General features: G+C 46.1%; 1 protein-coding gene across 1 annotated transcript in view; it reads left to right on the top strand.

Moving 5' to 3' along the window:
* Positions 1-22,828, top strand: part of MALRD1 (MAM and LDL receptor class A domain containing 1) — a 954,719-nt gene that overhangs the window by 81,413 nt on the left and 850,478 nt on the right. The window contains exon 9 of the mRNA XM_029587045.1: positions 18,209-18,301. Within this exon, the coding sequence (XP_029442905.1) occupies positions 18,209-18,301 (93 nt within the window). The remainder of the gene's footprint in view (positions 1-18,208; positions 18,302-22,828) is intronic.

Below are 22,828 nucleotides of genomic sequence, written 5' to 3'. Positions count from 1 at the left end.
CTAGGCTTCTTAGATCAGACTTCTTAGATAAAAAAAACACTTTAAAATACTGCTTGACACTTCAAAATACTGCTTGACAATGTTGGCCTGCTTCACAAATGTTGGCCCGACAGCAGCCGGTTTTTCGCAGTTAACACGCTTCTTCTGGAGCCATGATATGTTAGCAGCATCAATTGCCCTGCTGAATTACCAATGCTTTCATTTGAACGTCTGTCTCTAGCAGCTGGACGTGCCCTGCGGGTTAATCTTGGACTTCCGTCTCTTCAAACTTCTCCATTGGAGCAGATTAACCCACAAGGCACATCCAGCCGCTAGAGACGGAAGTCCCAATGAAAGCATTGGTAATTCAGCAGGGCATTTGATGCTGTTAACATATCATGGCTCCAGAAGAAGCATGTTAACAGCGAAACACCGGCTGCTGTCGGGCCAACATTTGTGAAGCAGGCCAATATTGTCAAGCAGTATTTTGAAGTGTCAAGCAATATTTTAAAGTTTTTTTTGTTCTAAGAAGTCTGATCAAGATATTTAAGGGGATCGACAACGTCCCTGCATATTTTTTAAGTGATTTATAACAACTTTGGAATCTTGATTGATAACATCTCTGAAACCACAAATGATTGAAAAGACTGGAAGATCTCATCGGCTGATGAGGTACTTCATCTTGGCCTGCTGATGCGGCTTCAGCTCCTCTAAAATTATTTAAAACTCTAAAAATATTAAAAATAAAAATATGAAGAATATTTGAAACATTACAAAAATATTATAGTATTTTCAAAACAATTTTTCCCTATATATAAGGAGGAGGAAGTGGTAATATGTTTTGAAAATCAGATTAAGTGTTCCCCTTTTTGTCTTATATTATAGCACTACTTTTGGGAACTTATTGGCTCTTTTTGTTAATTATTTACTAAGCCAGGTCTTGACCTTTTTTCTGAAGTTGAGGAAATTCTGCTAGCTAAGGCAAAGATAAGTAGCATGTACTTCACCAGCAACATCTGGACCAGCACAAAAGCTATGCATGCTTTCTTTCCCTGATGGCACACTGGTGGGAGCTAACCGAGGCAGGGACAGGCACAAGCTTTAACAGGGATCGAGAATCAGAGTGCTGCACAGGTGATGGATAGCCCTCACACCTAACACAATATACTAAAAGCCATAAGATAGATGCTAGAGGGTTGGCTGCTCGACTGAACAAGCAGAATTCTTCTTGCATGTTTTTTTGTGACAAAGTGGTGAAAATATGATTACGGCTGTGGAAGATGGGGACTTTCAGGGGATCCATTGTTTTGCACATTTGCTGCACCTGGCAGTGAGGTATGCACTAGGGATGAGGCCCAAGAAACATAGGTTTCCAGTCCTAAAGGCCCTGACAGAGAGGTGCAGGAAAATAGTGGGTCATTTTCACTGAAGTGTAAAGGATAGGTAGCTTCTCTGTGAGAAGCAAGAAATATTTGGAATGCTTCATAAGCATCTGATTCAAGATGTTGGCACCCAGTCAAATTTCACCTATCTGCTGACGCTGCATGGGTTAGTGAAGCAGCTGATATACCCCTTTATGATCTGTCTCTGGAAACAGAGCTAGGTGTGAATTGCCCCCTGTGACATCATGATTGGGTGGTGATGATGCAGCTGATACAAATCCTGAAGCTCTTCAAGGATTTCACAGTGGGACTGAGTTCCAGAATCCCCACAATGGGGGTCATGGGGGGGATCATGGGTTTCTGTGAGCAAAAATGAATGGAAGCAGAGATGTTGCAGCTTCTGGACTCCTTCAATTAGCAGGTGCAAGTGAGACTAAAATGTCTGATAGAAAACAATACTTACATGCTTGCCATATCTTGTGATCCATGGTTGAAAGGGAGTCTGGCCTTCTATCCCCAGTATATCACATATGTGAAGGATATACTGGCAGCTAGGGTACATGAATAGGAGCGCCAGACACAGAGGAGAAATAAGAATGTAGCATGGGAAAGATTTGCCACCACATAGCCACATGCTGATCATGCTTGCACCACATGCTGATCATGTGGCAAATCACCACATGCTGATTTGCCACCACATAGCCACATGCTGATCATGCTTGCACCACATAGTGCAAGCATGATCAGCATCTTGTCAGCTTCCACTTCCTCCCCCACCTCAATAAGCCAAAGCCACATTGCCCCCACAGAACTGTCTCTCCTTTCATAGCCCTTAGATGAAGCAGCTGGCAGGATGGATCCTCGCCCCACATCAACAAATCAAACCTGTGTACAAATTTCTGTGACATGCTATCTAACACTGCCCATCAAGGATATGGACCCAGATCTGCTGGCATACTGGGCATATTCGGCATATTGCTCAAAGTGGTTCACCTTAACTGCCCACCAACCAACATGTGTCTTTTCGATGGCAAGGGAAAGCCCAGCAAAGTTTGATTGATTTTCAAAAATACCAGCTTTTCCATCAACTCAGGTTAGCACCAGCTTTTCTGGGCTTTCCAGAATTTCCATGTGAGTGGCAGAAGAGGATCGGATGGCTCATTGCAGATCTTATCTAGCAGCCCCCAAGAGAAGATTCCAGAGGACACTGCAAGCAAATCCAGGCTTCAGGCTCCACAGCGTCCAGAGGCCCCATACCCCTTGCAGCAGAAGAGGACCAGAAGGGCACACCTGACAGCATGCTCATTTCAAAGCTTCTTACTATAATTTGCTTACAGATTTTATACAGAAGGAATTTCATTCAAAACAAGAGTGAATAAGGTAGGAACTAGATAGATATAAGTTCATTATTTGTAGTGTTTTAAGTGTTATTGACAGACAAATATAAAATAATCAATAGACTAAAAGTACTTTAGATTAGCAGTATATCCCTACTCCTTTAGAAATTTTAACTCAATAAGAAATCAACAAAGTTAAGATGCAGACAGTATTCCAGAAGCAAGAAGGAAGCCTTCCAGTCTTTTGCACTGAATGGTTGAGTATCACATGTATGATTATCACCCAGCTGGTGAGAGGTTTTATATGTATAGTAGGTATAAAGAAATCCTAGCCTTCAGAGAACGAGGCCAATCTCTAGAGGCTAGAGTAGCAGACCTAGAGGAGCTTAGGGAAACAGAGATGCATATAGAGGAGAGCTCCAGGAACGCAGTAGATCAGTCCTACCTTCAATCAGGCAGTTTCTGTGCTGTCTTGGAGGAGAAAGGTTATCTGGAAGGAGAGTATCACCTTGATGAGGCAGGAAGCAATCCTGTAGCTAGGACCTGCTCTCAAAGTGATGTAGAATCCTCTTGCACCAAGGATATATCTCTAGGGGCATGTGCCTGGCAGAGAAGGGTTAGGACTGCTATTGCAGGTGGTGATTTGATTAATTAGGATGGTAGATAGCTGAGTGGCTGGTGGACATGAGGATCCCTTGGTAATTCACCTGCCTGGTGTGAAGTTGGTGGATCTCATGCATCATATAGATAGTGCTGGAAAGGAGATGTCTGTCTTGGTACATGTGGGTATTAATGACATAGGAAAGTGCAGGAGGGAGGTTCTGGAATCCAAGTTTAGGATTTTAGGTAGAAAGTTGAAATTCATTACTTCTAGGGTAACATCCTCAGAAATGGTTGCCTGTTGCACATGCAGGACTTAAAGGTATGCACAACTTGGGAGTCTCACTGGGTGGATGAGATGGTGCAAGGAAGTGGGATTTAGATTTTCTAGGAAATGGGCATCATTTTGGGGAAGGGAGGTCTTTTCCAAAATGATAGACAGCACCTTACCCAGTGTGGAACCAAGCTGCTGGCACTAACCTTTAAAAGGAAGATAGCACAGCTTTTGAACTAGATGATGGGAGAGAGTCGACAGTTGTTCAGAAATGCATGGTTCGGAATGATTTTTTCTTTGGAGGATACTAAGAGAATGGAGTAATTAGGGCATCTCAGTAGAGAGGTCACAATAAATGGTAAACTGGACAAGATGCCTTTAAGTAAAGAGCAAACAGAGCAGAAAGATTCCAAATTATCCTTGCTAACTGATAAGCAGATTGATAATACAAACAAAAAAGATATTTTGAAATGTCTGCATACAAATGCTAGAATTCTCAAAAATAAGATGGGAGAGTTAGTACATAGCACTGGATGAAGAGGTAGATATAATTGGCATCTCTGAGTCCTGGTAGAAGGAGGATAATCAATGGGACACTGTGATACCAGGGTACAAATTATATTGAAATGATAGGATGGATCAAATTGCTGGAGAAGTAGCATTCTATAATAAAGGGGGCATTGAGACAAACTGGATAAAAGTTCTGCAGGAGATAAAATGAAATGCTGAATCTTTATCTATAGAAATGTTAGGTGATAATGGGAATAAAATAGCAGTGGGGCTGAATTACCGTCCGCCTGGCAGAATGAACATACAGAAAGTAAAATGCTAAACGAAATTAGTGAAGCTAACAAAATCAGCAGTACAGTAAAAATGTGGGATTTCAATTACCTCAGAATTGGCTGGGGGAATGTCACGTCAGGACATGCTAGAGAGGTAAAGTTCCTAGATGAAATAAATGCTTCATGGAGCAGCTGGTATAAGAACCAACCAGAGGGGAAACTATTTTAGAAACTAGTCCTTAATGGAACACAGGATTTGGTGCAAGAGGTAACAGAGTTGGAGCCACTTATCAAGAGTGATCACAACATGATCAAATTTGACTTTGGAGGGAGGACACTAAATAAATCTACTGTAACAGGATTTAGCTTTCAAAAAGGTAACCATGATAAAATGAGGAAAATTGTTAGGAAAAAGCTGAAAGGAACAGTTGCAAGGGTTAAGAGCTTAGATCAGGCATGGACATTGTTTAAAAATATGATCTTGGAAGCCTAGACGAAATGTATTCCATGCATTATAAAAGACGGAAGGAAGGCTAAATGACTACTGGCATGGTTAAAAGATGAGGTAAGAGAGGCTATAATAGCTAAAAGAACACCTTTCAAGAAATGGAAAAGGGATCTCAATGAAGAAAAAAGAAAATAGCATAAGCACTGGCAAGTTAAACTGAAAACCTTGATAAAGAAGAGAGAGAAAATTTGAAAAGAAGCTTGCCATGGAAGCAAAATCTCATAATGAAACTCTTTTCAGGTACTGTTAGGGAATGTCAGTTTAGTGGACCCTTGGGCCGACCTGCAGGAGACTGGGAAAGGTATTCAAAAAGTCTCTAGTACACCACAGGCCGGGAGGCAGATGTTCAGGCTGGACGTAGAGGTGCTCTTCACCCTGGAAGCTGGTACTCCCCCGGGAGGAGCCCGTAGGAGCCCAACCGCTGGGACTTAGGTGGCTTCACCCTTGGAAGCCGAAGCCCCCACGGAGGAGCCCGTAGGGGCCCGGCCGCTGGGACGTAGGTGGTAGTGGATCAGGACTGGAAACTGGAAGCAGACTAGGACAGTATGTCAGTACTGTAACGGGGCTCGGGTTCTGGAACCAGGCAGGAACTGTAGCAGGAGTCGGGTACTGGAACCAGGCAGGAACTGTAGCAAGACTCGGGTACTGGAACCAGGCAGGAACAGTAGCAAGACTCGGGTACTGGAACCAGGCAGGAACTGTAGCAAGACTCGGGTATTGGAACCAGGCAGGAACTGTAGCAGGTAAACAGGAACCAGGCAGGTACTGTAGCAGGCAGGCAGGAACCAAGCAGGTACTGTAGCTGGCAAGTAGGAACCACACAGGCACTGTAGCTGGCAAGCAGGAGCCAAGCAGGCACTTTAGCTGGCAAGCAGGAACCAAGCAGGTACTGTAGCAGGCAAGCAGGAACGGAGTGATTAGCAAAGCAGGATGCTCCGGGGCACAGCGCAACAGGGATCCGGTAGGTAAGCCCGTTGCAAGGCAAAGACTGGGTGGCCGCGGCCGGCTTACCAAGGCCGTGGCATCTGACGTCAGGAATGGGGCGGAGTCACCACTGGCGGGAAACGGCCTAGAAAAGTGCCCGTGGCGCACGCGCACCTAGAGACAGGACGTCCATGGAAGGCTTCCCGGCGGCGTGGCCCTCGGCGGGACGCCGCCGAATAGGACAGGAACTAGGCCAGTGAAAGCGGGAACAGGTCCAGAAACATGGAGGTAAGGGTCTGGTCGCGGCCAGGCCTGCAACAGTACCTCCCCTCTTACGCCCCCTCTTAGCCAGTCCGGGTTTACTTGGGTGGTCCAGATGGAACTGCCGTAACAAGTCCTTGTCAAGGATGTTATGGGCCGGTTCCCAAGAATTATCCTCGGGTCCGCAACCTTCCCAGGCAAACAGGTACTCCCATCGGTGTTGGTGAAAGCGGACATCCAAGATCTCACGTACTTGATACGTAACCTCGTCCGGTACTGAAGGGTCCGAAGGTTCAGGAGCCCGGGAGTGGTACCTGGATAAAACAAGAGGCTTCAGCAATGACACATGGAACACGTCGTGTATGTGCATGGAGGAAGGTAGGCGTAGTCGGTACGAGACGGCTCCCACTCGTTTGGCGACTCGAAAAGGCCCACAGAATCTTGGAGCTAGTCCTCGAGATGGAATACGTAGCTGTAGATTTTTGGTATATAGCCAGACACAGTCTCCTGGGAGGATGATAACTGCTGGCTGGCGATGCCTATCCGCCCATTTCTTGGTGGACTGGGTGGCTTTACGGATATTTCCCTGGATAGACGTCCACAAGGAAAGAAGCTGGCGGGCTCCCGATGAGCGGCTTCTGCACGGCGCAGGTCGGGCATGAGTGCACAAAAGCTTGGTCGTCCTGTCTCACCGTCGGCCACCAGTAGAATCTGTTCAACAAGTCTAAGATCCCTTTACAGCCAGCATGGCCCCCCATGAGGGAGTCATGGGCCCAAGTGAGAACTGCTCTTCGGGAGCGACGTGGAAAAACGGTCTTCCCTTGGGAGGACACCAAGGTTGTTGCTAGACTGACTTTCACAGGATCCGAAATAAACTGAGGTGTGTCAGGGGTCTCTTAGAGCTCAGAAGAGCGTGAGAGCACATCTGCTCGAACAATCTTAGAGCCGGGTCGATAGCGTAAAGTAAAGTCGAACCGGTCTAAAAACAGCGACCACCGGGCTTGCCTTGGGTTCAGGCGTTGGGCTTGCTTCAAGAATGCTAGGTTTTTGTGATCGGTGTAAATCGTAACCGGATGGTTGGCTCCTTCCAACCACTGTCTCCATTCCTCCAGGGCAAGTTTCACGGCTAGAAACTCTTTGTTTCCGACACAGTAGTTGCTCTCCGCCGGAGAGAATTTCTTCAAGAAATATGAACAGGGTAGCAATTGTCCAGAATCTGAGTACGGCCTCCACGGCCACACCAGAGGCTTCCACCTCCATCACAAAGGGCCAGCTGGGATGACAAAGGCAGGTGTCTAACAGGAAGGCTTCCTTAAGGGCCTCGAAGGCTTGGCAGGCTTTGGCCCCCTTTCTGGCGAGGGCAGTCAACAGGGCCACAATATGAGAGTAGTTAGGAATAAAGTGATGGTAGAAATTGGAAAAATTGAGAAAGCGTTGCTTTAAGACCCTTAGGCCATGGCCAATTTTTTAATTGCTGCCACTTTCTCAGGGTCCATTCGAAACCCGGTTGCAGAGACTATGTAGCCCAGGAATGGCAGGACTTCTTCTTAAAGCTACATTTTTCCAGTTTCGCATACAGACCATGCTCCCTAAGTATTTGGAGCACTTGACGGACATGCTGACGGTGGGAAGGCAAGTCCTGGGAGTAGATTAACACATCGTCGAGGTAAACGATTATGCAGGTATTCAGAAGTTCCCGAAACACCTCACTCGCAAGGTGCTGGGGCTCCGCCGGAACATTACGTAAGTCCAACCTTGTGAAAATCTTTGCTCCCTGGAGCCTATTGAGGAGCTCTGGGATTAACAGGAGCGGGTATCGATCTCGCTTAGCAAAGAAATTTAGGCCTTGATAGTCTAAGCATGGTCTCAGCGAGCAGTCTTGCTCGCTAACATGGAAGGAGCCTGCCCCTGCAGGGACTTGGATGGGCGAGTGAACCCTTTGGCCAAATTCTCAGAAATGCACTCGGACTTGGTTTCAGGTGACAGGTCCATAGCACAGTCATACGGGCGAGACTACGGAAGGGTCTCCGCTTGGGTATTGGAAAATATGTCTGTAAAGTCCTCATAAGGTGCAGGAGGACCCAAGGCAGAGTACATCAACGGAAGTGCGGGCATCTTAGGCACTTTCATACAATTAGCTAAGCAGAAAGGACTCCACTTGACAATCTGTAACGTATCCCACTGAATCGTGGGCGAGTGCTTCTGTAACCACGGCAACCCTAGCACCACAGGGTGGACAGCCTTATCCAACACTAAGAAGGCTATCTCCTCCGAATGGATCGCCCCAGTGCGGACAGTAACGGCTGCCGTGGACAACAGGACAGGTCCTGGAAGGAGTGTCCCCTGGATAGAGGTAATTCATAACGGTGCCTCCCGTCTTTGCGTAGGGATGCGCAACTGAGAGACTAGGTCCTGCAGGATGAAATTACTTCCGGCTCCCGAATCCAGGAATGCCATCGTCTCAAACGATCCTCCAGGATATTCCAGGGTAACAGGGATGGTACATTGAGGAGCTGTAGCATAGCCTAGGAGGAGCTCCTTCCGATCTCCCAGTCTTTGGCGTTTTTCCGCACGCTCCTGGCAGCATGCCAAGAAGTGGCCCTTCTAACCACAATATAAACACAACTTCAATGAACGGCGACATTGCCTTTCTTCAGCAGAAATCGGGGCCTGTCCCAGCTGCATAGGTTCTCAGGTGGGAGCATCTGGATGAGAAACCTTGGGAGAGGATACAGGTCTCGCTGGCCCACGGGCAGGACTATGGCGAGAGGAGCGCTGCTCCTTGGCCCGTTGTTGTAGGCGGCTGTCAATGCAAGCAGCCATCTCTATCAAGGCGTTGAGGTCCTCCGGTAGATCTCGAGCGGAAATCTAATCCTTTATGCATCCGGACAGGCCTTCTAACAAGATGGCCTTAAGACTACCATCCTGCCAACCTACTTCTTGGGCTAAGGTCTGAAACTCCATAGCATAATCTGCCAAGGAGCGCGCCCCCTGTCGGAGTTGCAGCAGATCAGACGTAGCCGTGGCTACTCGGGCGGGCTCATCAAAGGCCTGACGAAAGTTCGAGATGAACTGTTGTAAGTTCGTTAGCGAAGGATCATTGTTTTCCCAAAGGGGAGAAGCCCATATTAAGGCTTTCCCGTCAAGCAGGGACAGGATGTACGCCACTCTCACCGCATCCGAGGGGAACTGCCGAGGTAGCAGAGAGAACCGTACAAAACATTGGTACAGAAAGCCGCGGCAGGTCCTTAAATATCCAGCATAGCGGGAGGGTGCCGGCAGCTGAGTCACTGAAGAGTCTTGACCCTTGGGGGCTGGTTCTGGGGCAGACGAGGCTCTGGCATCCAATCGGGCTGATAACTGCCCTACCAAACCAGTAAGGACCTCGAGGTACTGTTTTTGATACTGCAGCTGCTGGGCCAACCCAGGCAGGTCCAAGGGGACAGGCGCATCCACCGAATCCATGGCCTTGCAATCTGTTAGGGAATGTCAGTTTAGTGGACCCTTGGGCCGACCTGCAGGAGACTGGGAAAGGTATTCAAAAAGTCTCTAGTATACCACAGGCCAGGAGGCAGATGTTCAGGCTGAACGTAGAGGTGCTCTTCACCCTGCAAGCTGGTACTCCCCCGGGAGGAGCCCGTAGGTGCCCAACCGCTGGGACTTAGGTGGCTTCACCCTTGGAAGCCGAAGCCCCCCAGGGAGGAGCCCGTAGGGGCCCGGCTGCTAGGACTTAGGCGGTAGTGGATCAGGACTAGAAACTGGAACCAGACTAGGACAGTAGGTCAGTACTATAACGGGGCTCGGGTTCTGGAACCAGGCAGGAACTGTAGCAAGATTCGGGTACTGGAACCAGGCAGGAACTGTAGCAAGACTCGGGTACTGGAACCAGGCAGGAACTGTAGCAGGTAAACAGGAACCAGGCAGGTACTGTAGCAGGCAGGCAGGAACCAGGCAGGTACTGTAGCAGGCAGGCAGGAACCAAGCAGGTACTGTAGCAGACAAGCAGGAACCATGCAGGCACTGTAGCTGGCAAGTAGGAACCACACAGGCACCATAGCTGGCAAGCAGGAAACAAGCAGGTACTGTAGCAGGCAAGCAGGAATGGAGCGATTAGCAAAGCAGGACGCTCCGGGGCACAGAGCAACAGGGATCCGGTAGGTAAGCCCGTTGCAAGGCAAAGGCTGGGTGGCCGCGGCCGTCTTATCAAGGCCGCAGCGTCTGACGTCAGGAATGGGGCGGAGTCACCACTGGCGGGAAACGGCCTAGAAAAGCGCCCAAGTGGTGCGCGCGCGCGCCTAGAGACAGAGCGTCGATGCGGCCCTCAGCGGGACGCCGCCAAACAGGACAGGAACTAGGCCAATGAAAGTGGGAACAGGTCCAGAAACACGGAGGTAAGGGTCTGGTAGTGGCGCAGGGCAGGCGTAACTCGAAAAAATAAGGTAGGGGGTATTTAGGTAGGGCTGGGGAGTGGGTTAGATAGGGGAAGGGAGGGAAAGGTGGGGGGAGCTAAAAAAAAGTTCCCTCCAAGGCCGCTCTGATTTCGGAGCGGCCTTGGAGGGAACGAGGAAAGCCATCGGGGCTCCCCTTGGGCTTGGCGCATGCAAGGTGCAAAAGTGAGCACCCCCTTGCACGCGCAGACCCCGGATGCGTGCATGTTATAAAATCAGGTGTACATTTGTGCGTGCCGGGTAGTGCGCACAAATGTACTCCACACGCATAAAAATTAAAATCGTCCCCATAGAGAATTGCATGGGCAAAAAAGTTGATGCTGGTATTCAGATAACAGAATCGAAGGAATGACACACACCCCACTTTGTAGCATCCAATGAAAAATGTTACGTCTCATGCATCCAGTGGTAGGAGAGTATACAAAGCAGTTGCCAGACATTATAATCTTTCATAAATGTTACTGATAAATTTTACCAAAAGAGGGAATAAACATGTAGTAATATGGAGGGAAAGGAGTTTAAACAAAGAATAATATAGCAAAACAGCTGTTCCATTTCTTAAACAACCTCGCTGTAAACTCTTCAGTATTCTGTATACTTTGTAACTGGTAACTACAGTCTATTTATGTGAACAAAAAGTTGGAGGCCTCTGATGATACAGATATAATGCCCCTTTGACTACTTACCTCGTGGGGTATTCCTGGGTCTGCAACTGACCTGGCAGGAGCCCCCCCAAAGGCAGACTCTGTTGGTCTTTCCATTCTTGGTGCCTGGTGCCTCCCCCTGGAGAATAAGGTGTTAGTGGGTAGGATTTCCCTACCTTCACCCCAGGAAAACAAATGGGACTGTGAACAAGGCTGGCAATATGTACAAATATATATACAGGTTTATTAGACTATATAAGTATATATATTTCTACATGACTATGTACATTGCTAATAGGATGTCAGACAGCACACTTACCTAATCGTGGTCAGTAGTCTCAGTCTACACAACTATATACATTTCTGCAAGGTAGCCAGCACATTTAACATTTGGCAATTTGGAGTTGTTGGCCCCCCACAGTATTCAACCATATAGAATAGAAGGGATCTCTTGAGTTCCTAATTAATCAAGTGTTGTTATTATCCTCCCCCTTTGTCCCAAGTTTCACCCTTGTGAAAAGATGCAGATGGGCTGGTGGGCAGTGTTGGTTGAGGTGGGGGTGGGGGGGTCTGTTGCATTTAACTGCTGTCATCTCCTTGGTGCTGCTTACGCTCCTCTGAAAGGTCTGTGCCAATGCTGGGGTCCACGCCCTGCTGGGGACCTGACTCTATCTCCCAGTCTGTTGCTGGGGTCCATGCCCTCCTGGGGAACCACTTGATCTGCCACTGGGGTCCCTAGGCAGGACCATGGGAAAAGAATGTGTGCATACACTTCCATCCTGCCCTGTTTTTTTCCCCTGTTGTTTGAGAACTAGGTACCCTAAGGTCTGACTTTTCTTGTTAGTCAGGGTGAGAATCTGTTTGCTTCCTAGGACTGTTACATTTTTCTCACAAATCCCTCTCTCATTCAGAATTCTCCAATGTAGGACTTTCCCAGTCATAGTTCTGTATGATTTAGAGTGACATTTCACTGCAAGTAACCAATAGTAGTCCAGGGGGATGTTACATGCAAATTCCCATACCTAAGTCTCTGACTTATCTATTCAATGGTCATTTAAGCACCTTTACAGTAAGAGGTCTGGCGACCTTTTTTGTCTCATCCTGGGCTTCCTGGGCTGGTAGCTCATGATACATAGCTGCATTGTCCTCTTTGTTTTCTCTGCTGCAGTTCACTTAAATGGTAGCATGCTCTTTACCCTCTCTCCCTTGGGAGGGGAGGTTTCACAGATATAGGTAGATAAGTCCAAAAAATGATGTTGAATCTGAAAGTCTTTGTGTCAGTTCTAACTGTATATTGTAAGGGTCTTCCCAACACTATGTTCTGTGCCGATCCCTTTCCTAATGCAAGCAATTTCTTGGCTGCTCAGTTCTCCCCTGCAGCTTATCGCATTCTCTCACTAGCAGGGCTTTGTTACAAATTCTGTTGGCAGCCTATATGAGTATATTAGTGGGTAGGCACAGGTGGGCCTGGGGGTGGGGGCAATGACCCACCCACCTTTCACTCAGGCCCGCCCAATTTTTCCCTTCCATTTGCAAGTTTAACCATTGGGCTAATAACAAGCATCTAGCAGCCACCCAGGGACATTGACAAAGAGCCAGCAGCTTTAGTGAATATTTGGCAAGGGGGCAGGGATGGGCCAATTTCAGCAGGCTTCTTGTTGTTGCACTACACAGCCAATGATCAAAAATCCATGGTGGCGAGAAGATCAGCAGCGGCAGTAAACAAAAATCAGCAGTAGCCAATGTAGGCAGTGGCACGCAGGAGAAGCAGGTGGTAAGCAGGGGCAATACATTAGGTAATATAGAACGTACCCAGGTTAGGGAATGTAAGCGCAGAGATGTGCTGGAGGCATCCAACAGGCACAAGATGAGTACCGAGTAACAAACTGGGATAAGGCGTCAGGAGCTGAGCCGGCCCTGCAGACTATTTGGAATCAGAGTGCCTGTGATCTGCCCTGCTCTGCTTCTCAGACTCACTGAAATGAAAGGCCTCACACTGCAGACATTTCACTAACACTGCACTGATACCTGAGCTCCCTCTTTAATAGAGAGGGTCTTCTCTGACTCCCCCTCCCCCCCAAATATGACAGCCTGCCCTCCCAAAGCTACCGCTGAGAATAGGAAACGAGAAACAGTAAGCTTCACAGCATCCAGTGGGAAGCAAACTGGTAAGGAAGAAAAACAGGCATTTGAAATGTAATCTTTATAATGTCACAACATATGGGAAGAGAAACATTAAGTATGCAGTAGAATTGAAGCAAGGAAAGATTTTTAATAAATGAATAGCATGGCAGGGCATTAAAATTTGCTCACTGAAATAATACAGACTGGCCGATGGAGGTAAGGCAGTGTCTGTGAGGTTGCTCGTTTGAGCTCTCCTGCTGCAGTTTGCAAAGGGACAGGCACAGTATGGCCAGCTGAGGATCAGAGGAGTCAGGTGAGAATGAGACGGGGATCTGGGAAGTGAATGTGGGGCTGCTGGGGAGGAGTTGATATGGGTGAGAGGACGTGTGAGTGAGACTGCTACTCAAAGAGGTGGAGTCTTGGGTGTGAGAATGAGACTACTAGAGATAGGAGTGGGAACTTAGGCAGTGAGAGGTAAATTGCTGGCAGAAGGAATCGAGGTGTGAGACCGAGACCTTTGTCAGGAAAAGAGGGTACGAAGGGTGTAGAGTGGGGGGATGTGGATGGGCATGGGACAGGGGAAATTGGGTGTGTGAGAGATTGCTGGCAATGGTGGAAGGAGAAGTGAGAATCACTGTTTGAGATGGGGGGAGGGGGTATTAGGGGATGAGACTTTCATCTCTCATGTCCCTCCCTTTCCCCAGCAGTCTCATGTCTCAACCCTCACCTTCACCTTATCTCTGTTTCTTTCTCATCATGGGGAGAAGCATTGAGAGAGAGAGAGAGAGAGAGACTGCTGGGGACAAGGGTTGAGACTTGAGAGAGATGCTAGTTCAGGAAACTTGACTGGCATGACAATTTATACATATGTTACAAAAATAATATACTAAAGGATACATTTTCAAAGACTTAAGCGTATAAAAACTCCCTTTTTTGAATAGGGACCTATATTTACGTTACTGTGTGATATCTGAGTTTTAAAACATCTTGCAGGATATTGTAATGTGTGTTGAGATATTTGTCTTTAATGTAGACTAGTATCTGGTCATGTTTAAGTTATGGGATACTCCCTTTGGAAAAATCTTTAATATAACTGAAATGTTTCCATAGTTATATACCTGATTTTAGCATTTGGTAAGTGCATGAAGACACTGAGTTTAAAATATTAAAAGTATGACAACTGTAGCAAACAGAAATCTGTTGTCAAGTGCACTCTAAAGCATTATTTATCAATTAAAAGTACAACTGCTAATGCTCTAACCCGAATGCCTAGATCCCACCCATGCTAACCTTGGGCCCATCCAAAAAATCAGTTCTGGCTATGCCACTAGTGTATATTTTAATCTTTACTCTTCTGTCCTCTGCATAAATGGTGAGAGAGAAATGAAATACCATTTCTTCAGTGGCACCCTCCTTAATGTCTCTGCCTACTTATCTCTTCCACCAGGTTCACTGAAGGTCACGCTGAGGGAATGGGGCCTTCCAGTCTCCAGTTTCCATGTTCTCTTTGCCTCCTGGTTAGTAGGGCTGCCAAGTTACCAAAGGTTTACTGATCAGGCTGATCCAGGCCTGCTTTGCCCCATTGCCTGCATGGCATTGTAGTTCTGATTGTCCCATTGATTTCTCTTAAATAATTAATACTACAATTCCATGCATACAATAGGAAAAAACTAGTACTGATCAGCTTGTTCAGTTGACCTGAGGTGAGTTGGCAACCCTTCAAGTCAGTGGCGTAGCCAGAAATGAATTTTTGGCTGGGCCCAAGGTTAATATGGGTGGGCATTAAAAGTCTGAGCCATGGAATTCATATTCATATTGATAAATACTTTTTCTCTCTCTCTCTCTCACACACACACACACACCTGACAATAGATTTCTAAATAATCTGCTACAGCTGTTATACAGTTACACCTGTATTATGGAATACACTCAAACAGGAGCAACCCTGTCGATGAAAAGGCAACACTACAAATATTAAATCAGGCCCTAAAAACCAATACACCTCTTATTAGGAAAACAGAACTAGCAAGCAGCTATAGATCCCCACACAGAAATAATTGTAAAACTATACTAATAAGCAGAATAAATGTTTCACAACAACTATGAACAGAATAACATCCAACAATTAAAAACTCATAAAAAACTATTAAAAATTCTCCAAATACCAATAAAATATTTTTTAAAAAGCAGACACATCACATAATATTAAATAATTAATTAATTAAAATGGCAGTCAATCAAGAAAAATAAACTTAAAAAGCCATCTTTACTTACCCCCTCCAGCAGCTCTCCTATTCCTCTTCCATGCAGGCTATAGCACACAGCAGAAGCAGCAGTAGTGGCTAAGCTCTATACTCATAGTCTTCTTCCTTAGGGCCCATGTCTCTCACACACACACCATACCAGTCATGCCCCCCATGACCAGTTTCTGTCTCTCACACACCAATCATCTCCCAGTCTTTGACACACACACACACCAGTCACCTTCCTGAACAGTTTCTCTCATGCCATACACACACACAGGCTTCCCACTCCCGTGTTCCACTTACATATATGGGCTTCTCACTCTCATAATCACTTTCTCACACACACTCACCAGTCTCTCACTGCATGCTTGTTCTCTCCACATGCACAGGCTTCTCATTCCCATAATCACTTTCTCTCTGTTACACACACACACACCAGTCTCTCTCTCATTTCCATGCTCGCTCTCCATGTGCACAGGCTTCTCATTCCCTGAATCACATTCTCTCTCTCTCACATTCACATACACACCAGTCACACCGTCACCTTACCAACCAGTCTCTCTCTCATGCATGCACACACACACACACAGGCTTCCCACTCCCATGCTCTCTCTCACATAATCAGGCTTCTCACTCCCATGCTTTCTTTCACATACACCCCCACAACACCAGGCTTCTTACTCCCATGCTTTCTCACATACTCAGATTTCTCACTTCCATGCTTTTTCTCTCTCACACATCAGTCACATCACATCCCTGACTGTCTCACACTCTCACGTACACATCAGTCATCTCCTTGAGCAGTCACTTTCATTGTATCTCACATACACACACATACATCAGCTCTCTGACCAGTTTCTCTCAATCAACACATGCTCTCGATCAAATACATTCTCTCACTTACACACAGGCTCTCAATCACACACACATTCTCTCACTTACACACTGGCTGGCTGGCTGCTTCTCTCTCTTTCTCTCACTCACTTCCTCTCTCTCCCCCCCCCCAGCACAAATGGTAGCTGCAGCTGCAGCAGCCTCCTCCGGCTCCAGCCCCCGCAGGCCAAGAAGGAAGAATTCCATCGGCCGCGGGAGGCTCATGATGCTATCTCCTTTCTCGATCCCCGGCTGCTTAATTGCTCGGGGGCCGATGCTGCAGTGGCCGCTGCTACTTTATCATGCGGCACGGCTCTTTCTTCTTCCCGCGCACGGCGTATCACTTCCGGTTCCGGGTCTGGGGGGGGGGGAGTTGCAGGCGCGGGAAGAAGAAAAGGCCAGCCACGGGTGCCCCAGCTTCTTTTAGCACTGCTGCTGTTCCCACTGGGCTTCAACGTGCTGATAGCCCGGCGGCAACAGCAGCAGTGAAGAAAGAGCTTGCCCCTTCACACTCATTCCCCTCCCCAGAGACCCCAGCACTTCTCCTGCCTCTTTTCCCCCTCCTCCCCCGGGTGACCCCAACCGTCCCCTCACTCTTTTCCCCCGGTCCAACCAATTTAATAAAGATTACCAGCCTTTCTCTTGGAAGTGTGAGGTAACTGTGGCTGTGCAGTGTGCACCGCACAATGAAGGGAGCCAGCGTGCCGCGCGCCCGCACCACACGTGCCTTTGTCACCAGACTGCATCGTAAACGTGCGTCCGGCACGGTGCGCATGCACAAACTCCTCTTGGGCGGGTGGTGCAGTGAGCGGTCACGTGAGTCACGGCTGCTCAAAAAAGTAAACTCGCCGCCGATTGCCTGACTTTTTTTTTCTTTTAGCTTTGCGTGCTGCCGATGCTGCCTGCACGCTGCCGATGCTGCCGCTGCAGTGGCAAAAAAATCTGGCAAAAAAATGTGGGTGGGCCTGAATGGAAAGTGGATGGGCCACTGCCCACCCAGGCCCACCCGTAGCTACGCCACTGCTTCAAGTTAGACATTTAGCACTCCCAGCCCACCACCCCAGGCCCCATCATTGTCTTCCTCTGACCAGCCTTCTTTCTCTTGGGCCGCTTGATGGTTTTCCAACTCTGCTGAGGGCTGCTTAGTTGCAAACTGCTCTTGTTTCTCTTTTCTGCTCTTTTGTCCCTTCCCTGGGAACTCCCAGAGCAGATTCAAACAAGAAAAAAGATGAAATTCCTTTCCTTCACGTGGGACTAGTCAAGCAGTACGTGCAGCTACTTTCTGGTCTCTCTCCATTTTCTATTGGCTTCCAATGTCAGGTGACTCCAAGTACTGCATTCAGTGTTTTCACATCTCCAGCCTCACCTAGTCCTCCAGGCTATTTATCCCTGGAAGCTGATGCATTTGCAGGAGCAGAACACACCTTGCAGTGCAAGAATTGTTTGTTTTAAAACACAGAATGTTCCTGCAGCACCTGCATACCTACAGTTAGAGGCACCTTCATGCCCATCAGGCATGCCTGTTACACAGGGTAAGAGTCCAGCTTCAATCACATGAATGATTTCTTGTTCCAGTAGAAGATAAACTCTATGGGCAGGAACACAAATTTTAAGACCCTATCACATTGTCTAAAAAGTATGATAATACTTTAGAAACCCATTAAAATTTTGGGAAATGAAGAAAATTTACAGTATAATTACATATCATGTACTGACATATTCATTACTTTGAGTGCTGTTAATTATTGTCAAACCAATCTTCAAATGAAATGTTATATAGCTAACTTTATAATTTATTTTTGACATTCCTATTCTCTAATGCATAGAAGAAGCAAGTTCTTCTGGAAACTAACATACCTACGAACAATCAGTGGATTACAGGAGAAGTGAACTTGCCAACATGTTTAAATGGATTCCAGGTATAAAATAAAGAAAACTCAAGAACATAATCAAAAAGTCATACTGTGGGTATATCAGCTTATACTCCTTATAAATGCATTATTTCTAGCAATAAATATTTCCTTTATTGGTTTAAAATTTTGAATTGATCAGAAATAGGACACATTTTAGCATTTCAGTATAATGACTGCAAGTTTTGGTAGTGTTTCATCAGCATTACATTAGAGGTGATTGGATAGAAAAAAAGCAAACCACCTGAAACCTACCACTAGATTCTGTTCTGTAGGTATGCTATCAAAATCAAGATCCAAATTCATTGTTCACTTTCTTGTTAGAATGAGTTTAGTGCTGGCAAACTTTTCTGGCTCAATGGCTTATCACAATATAAAGAATAATCCCTGCAATAACCAATCTGAACCTATGATTTTTACTTCACTTATAGTCAATCAACTTGTCATTTAATCAACATATATAATAGAGAGGAAAAGACCTCAGCACTAAGTGAAAGCGTCTGAATTCAACCCCAGGCAGTTCAATCACCCGTCCTATAAACCTCTCTCTTTTTATTTATATACAGCATTTGTCTTTCTTTGAACTTTTATTTTTACTTTTGTATATTTTAAACCAACAGTAGTGTGCCCAATAATGTGAACTTTGGTAGCAAAATTACTTCCACTTGCTACTAAACTTGAATGTGGCTACTCAAATTGCAGTTTCACTATTGCAAAATTCCTTTTAAAACTTACACACCAATTTCTACTTATTTCATTGACTTATTTATTTTACTTCCTGCTCAACTTTCATATTGCCCACTGAAACACCGTCTTGCCACTGCAAAATTTGTTTTAGAAAATGACAGCGTTGCCAATGTTTTACTGTCTAGCTCAGGGGTCGGGAACCCATGGCTCGCGAGCCAGATATGGCTCTTTTGAGGGCTGCATCTGGCTCGCAGACACGTGTCGCCATACTTCGCGGTTCCCCGCTGACCCAGCTGCTCCCCGGTCCTCCGCCGCCCGGGTTTAAAATGCTGTCAGCCCGGGCGGAACGCGGCAGGACAGCTGGAGTCAGCGGCACCGGCGTGCTCTCTTCTCCTCCCCCCCCCGCGGCCCGGAAGAGGAAGTGGAGAGCATCGGGTGCCTGCGCGGGAAGAAGAGACCACACTAGCGTGGTCTCTTCTTCCGCGCAGGCACCCGATGCTCACCACTTCCTCTTCCGGGCCGCGGGGGGGAGGAGAAGAGAGCACGCCGACTGGAGTCATCCGGGTGCCTGCGCGGGAGTCATCGGGTGTCAGCCGGGTGCCAGCGCTGGAGTCATCGGGTGCCTGCGCGGGTCTTCCCGCGCAGGCACCCGATGCTCTCCACTTCCTCTTCCGGGCCGCGGGAAGAAGAGAGCACGGTGCTCTCTTCTTCCCGCGGCCCGGAAGAGGAAGTGGAGAGCATCGGGTGCCTGCGCGGGAAGAAGACTGCAGCGCGGCTCGGAGGAAAATGAAAATCTTCAACCGCGGCCGATGGGACTCCGCCTTCGCCTCCGCGAGGGCTGAAAATGAAGGAGGTTAGCGTTGGGAGGTGGCTGCTGCTGCTGCCGCCGCGAGTTCCCGGGGGGGGGGGGAAGGGGGAGAGAGACAGTGAATGAATGAGCGAGCAAGCATGTGTGTTTGAGATCCTGTGTGTGTGAGTGAGAGATTGCATGTATGTGAATGATTGAGAGCCTGTATATGTGAAAGAGAGTATGTCTGTGATTGAGAGCCTGCCTGTGAGAGAGAGAGAGCATGAATGTAAGTTTACCATTGGGAACCTGTATGTGTAAGTTTGTAATTGAAAACCTGTTTGTTTGAAAGAGTATGTGTGTATGATTGAGATCCTTTGTGTGTGAGAGAGATCATGTGTATGTATGATTAAGAGCCTGTGTGTATAAGTAAGAGAGAGATCATGTGTGTCTGTGTCTGATTGACAGCTGGTTTAGGTGATGGAGCATGTGAGTATGTGATTGAGAGCCTGTGTTTAAATGAGAGAGAGAGACCATGTGTGTCTGTGTGATTGAGAGCTGATTTAGGTGAGGGAGCATGTGAGTATGTGATTGAGAGCCTGTGTTTAAATGAGAGAGAGAGACCATGTGTGTCTGTGTGTGATTGAGAGCTGATTTAGGTGAGGGAGCATGTGAGTATGTGATTGAGAGCCTGTGTGTAAATGAGAGAAAGAGAGGACATGTTTGTAAGCATGTGAATGAGAGTCTGTGTGTGAGAGAAAAAGACAGCATGTATTTATGTGATTGAAAGCCTGTGTGTGTGTAAGCGTGAAAAGATAGACAGCATGTGTGTAAATGTGTAATTAAGAGCCTATATAAGTGAGAGAGAAAAACATTTGTATATGTGAGTGACTGAGAGCATGTGTGTATAGGTGTGTCATTGAGAGCCAGTGTGAGAGAGAGCGCTGGTATGTGACTGAGAGAGGAGAAAGTTCCAAGCAAACCACCCCGCCTCCTCCTAATTCAGAACAATCTCAGGACACCTGGATATCAAACGTTCCCAGGTATGCAGAGCAAAAAAATTTTTGTATCCTTATTATTTTTCATTACTGGATCTTTGTGTCTGCTATTTTGAAATATTTTGTTGGTATCTGGAAATGTTTTATATGAGTTTTTAATTATTGGATATTCCACTCATCAGCTGTTTCGAAATATGTTCTTTTTGTTAGTACAGTTTTACTGCTGATGATTTTATATTTCTTGATTTGTTTTATAAGGATGTGTGATGTTTCTTTTTTCCTTTGTTACACTGCATACAGAGACTCTGGCTTGTTGCAGTTTCCAATTCAGTTTTTGTCTGCATGCTTCTTGTTATGCGTTTTGGTCTCTTTATTCTATGTTAGGTGAGGGACAGCACGTGATTCAGGTGAGGTTTTCTGCTGGCGTGTAGTTTCTGTGTAGGACTCTATAGCAGCCTGACTTGGTCCGTTTTCCTAATAGGAGATGTATTGGTGTCTTAAGGCCTGGTGTAATATTTTCAGAGACTTATTGTACTTTAAAAGTGTGATCTTACATAAAATGCACACATTTACTTGTATTTAGTTTTAAACATATTGTATGGCTCTCATGGAATTACATTTTAAAATATGTGGCGTTTATGGCTCTCTCAGCCAAAAGGTTCCTGACCCCTGGTCTAGCTGCTTCAAGGTATTAATTCCTATAATCAAAATTGCTTGCTTAAAGTATTCCAAATGGGCTACACAGGCAGCATCAACTCACAGCTCGGTCACACTACTGTTGGATTAAAATATACAAAAGTAAAAAAAAATAAAAACCAAAACAAAATTTCATATATAAATAAAGAGAGAGAGGTTTACATGACTGGTGACTAATAATAAAAGTAGTCCATGCCCTATAAAAACTCACCTGAGCTAAAAGATTCCAATTTATCCCTGTCAACTGAAAAGCAGAATGTAAATACAAACAAAACACACTTTGAAATGTTTGTATGTTAGTGCCAAAAGTCTAAGAAGTAAGATGGGAGAATTAGAATGATTAGCAGTGAATGATGACATAGACTTAATTGACATCTCAGAGACATGGTGCTAGGAGGATAACCAATGGGTAGGTGCTATTCCAGGGTACAACTTATATTGCAATGACAGAGAGGAGAATCTTGGTGGTGGGGTGGCGCTTTATGTCCAGGAAGGCATAGAGACCAACAGGATAAAGATCCTGCATGAGACTAAATGTGCAATCAAATCTTTATGGGTAGGAATCCCTTGTGTGTTGGAGAATAGTATAGTGATAGGAGTATACTACCGTCCACCTAGCCAAAATGGTGAGACGGACAGTGAAATGCTAAGAGAAATTAGGGAACCAAACTGGTAATGCAGTAATAATGGGAGATTTCAATTACCCCAATATTGACTGGGTAAGTGAAACATCAAGGCATGCTAGAGAGATAAAGTTCCTGGATGGAATAAAAGACAGTTTTATGGAGCAATTGGTTCAGGAGCCAACGAGACAGTGAGCAATTTTAGATCTAATTCTCAGTGGAGCACAGGATTTGGTGAGAGAGGTAACAATGGTGGGGCTGCTTGGCAATAGTGATCATAATATGATCAAATTTGAATTAATGACTGGAAGGGGGACAGTAGTAAATCCATGGCTCTAGTGCTAAACTTTCAAAAGGGAAACTTTGATAAAATGAGAAAAATAGAGAAAAGTGAAAGGGGCAGCTACAAAGGTAAAAAGTGTGCAACAGGTATGGAAATTGTTAAAAAAATGCCATCCTAGAAGCACAAACCAGATGTATTCCATGCATTAAGAAAGGTGGAAGGACAGCAAAACAATTACCGGCATGGTTAAAAGTGAGGTGAAAAAGGCTATTTTAGGTAAAAGAGCTTCATTCATAAATTGGAAGAAGGATCCTTCAGAAGAAAATAGGACAAAGTATAAGCATTGGCAAGTTAAATGTAAGACATTGATTAGACAGGCTAAGAGAAAATTTGAAAAGAAGTTGGCCATAGAGGCAAAAACTCATAATAAAAACTTTTAAAAATATATCTGAAGCAGAAAGC

The sequence above is a fragment of the Rhinatrema bivittatum genome, chromosome 2, assembly GCF_901001135.1.
Source record: "Rhinatrema bivittatum chromosome 2, aRhiBiv1.1, whole genome shotgun sequence".
NCBI classification, from domain to species: domain Eukaryota; kingdom Metazoa; phylum Chordata; class Amphibia; order Gymnophiona; family Rhinatrematidae; genus Rhinatrema; species Rhinatrema bivittatum.
Note: the sequence above shows the minus strand (reverse complement) of the source record. Positions and strands in the feature narration are given on the sequence as shown.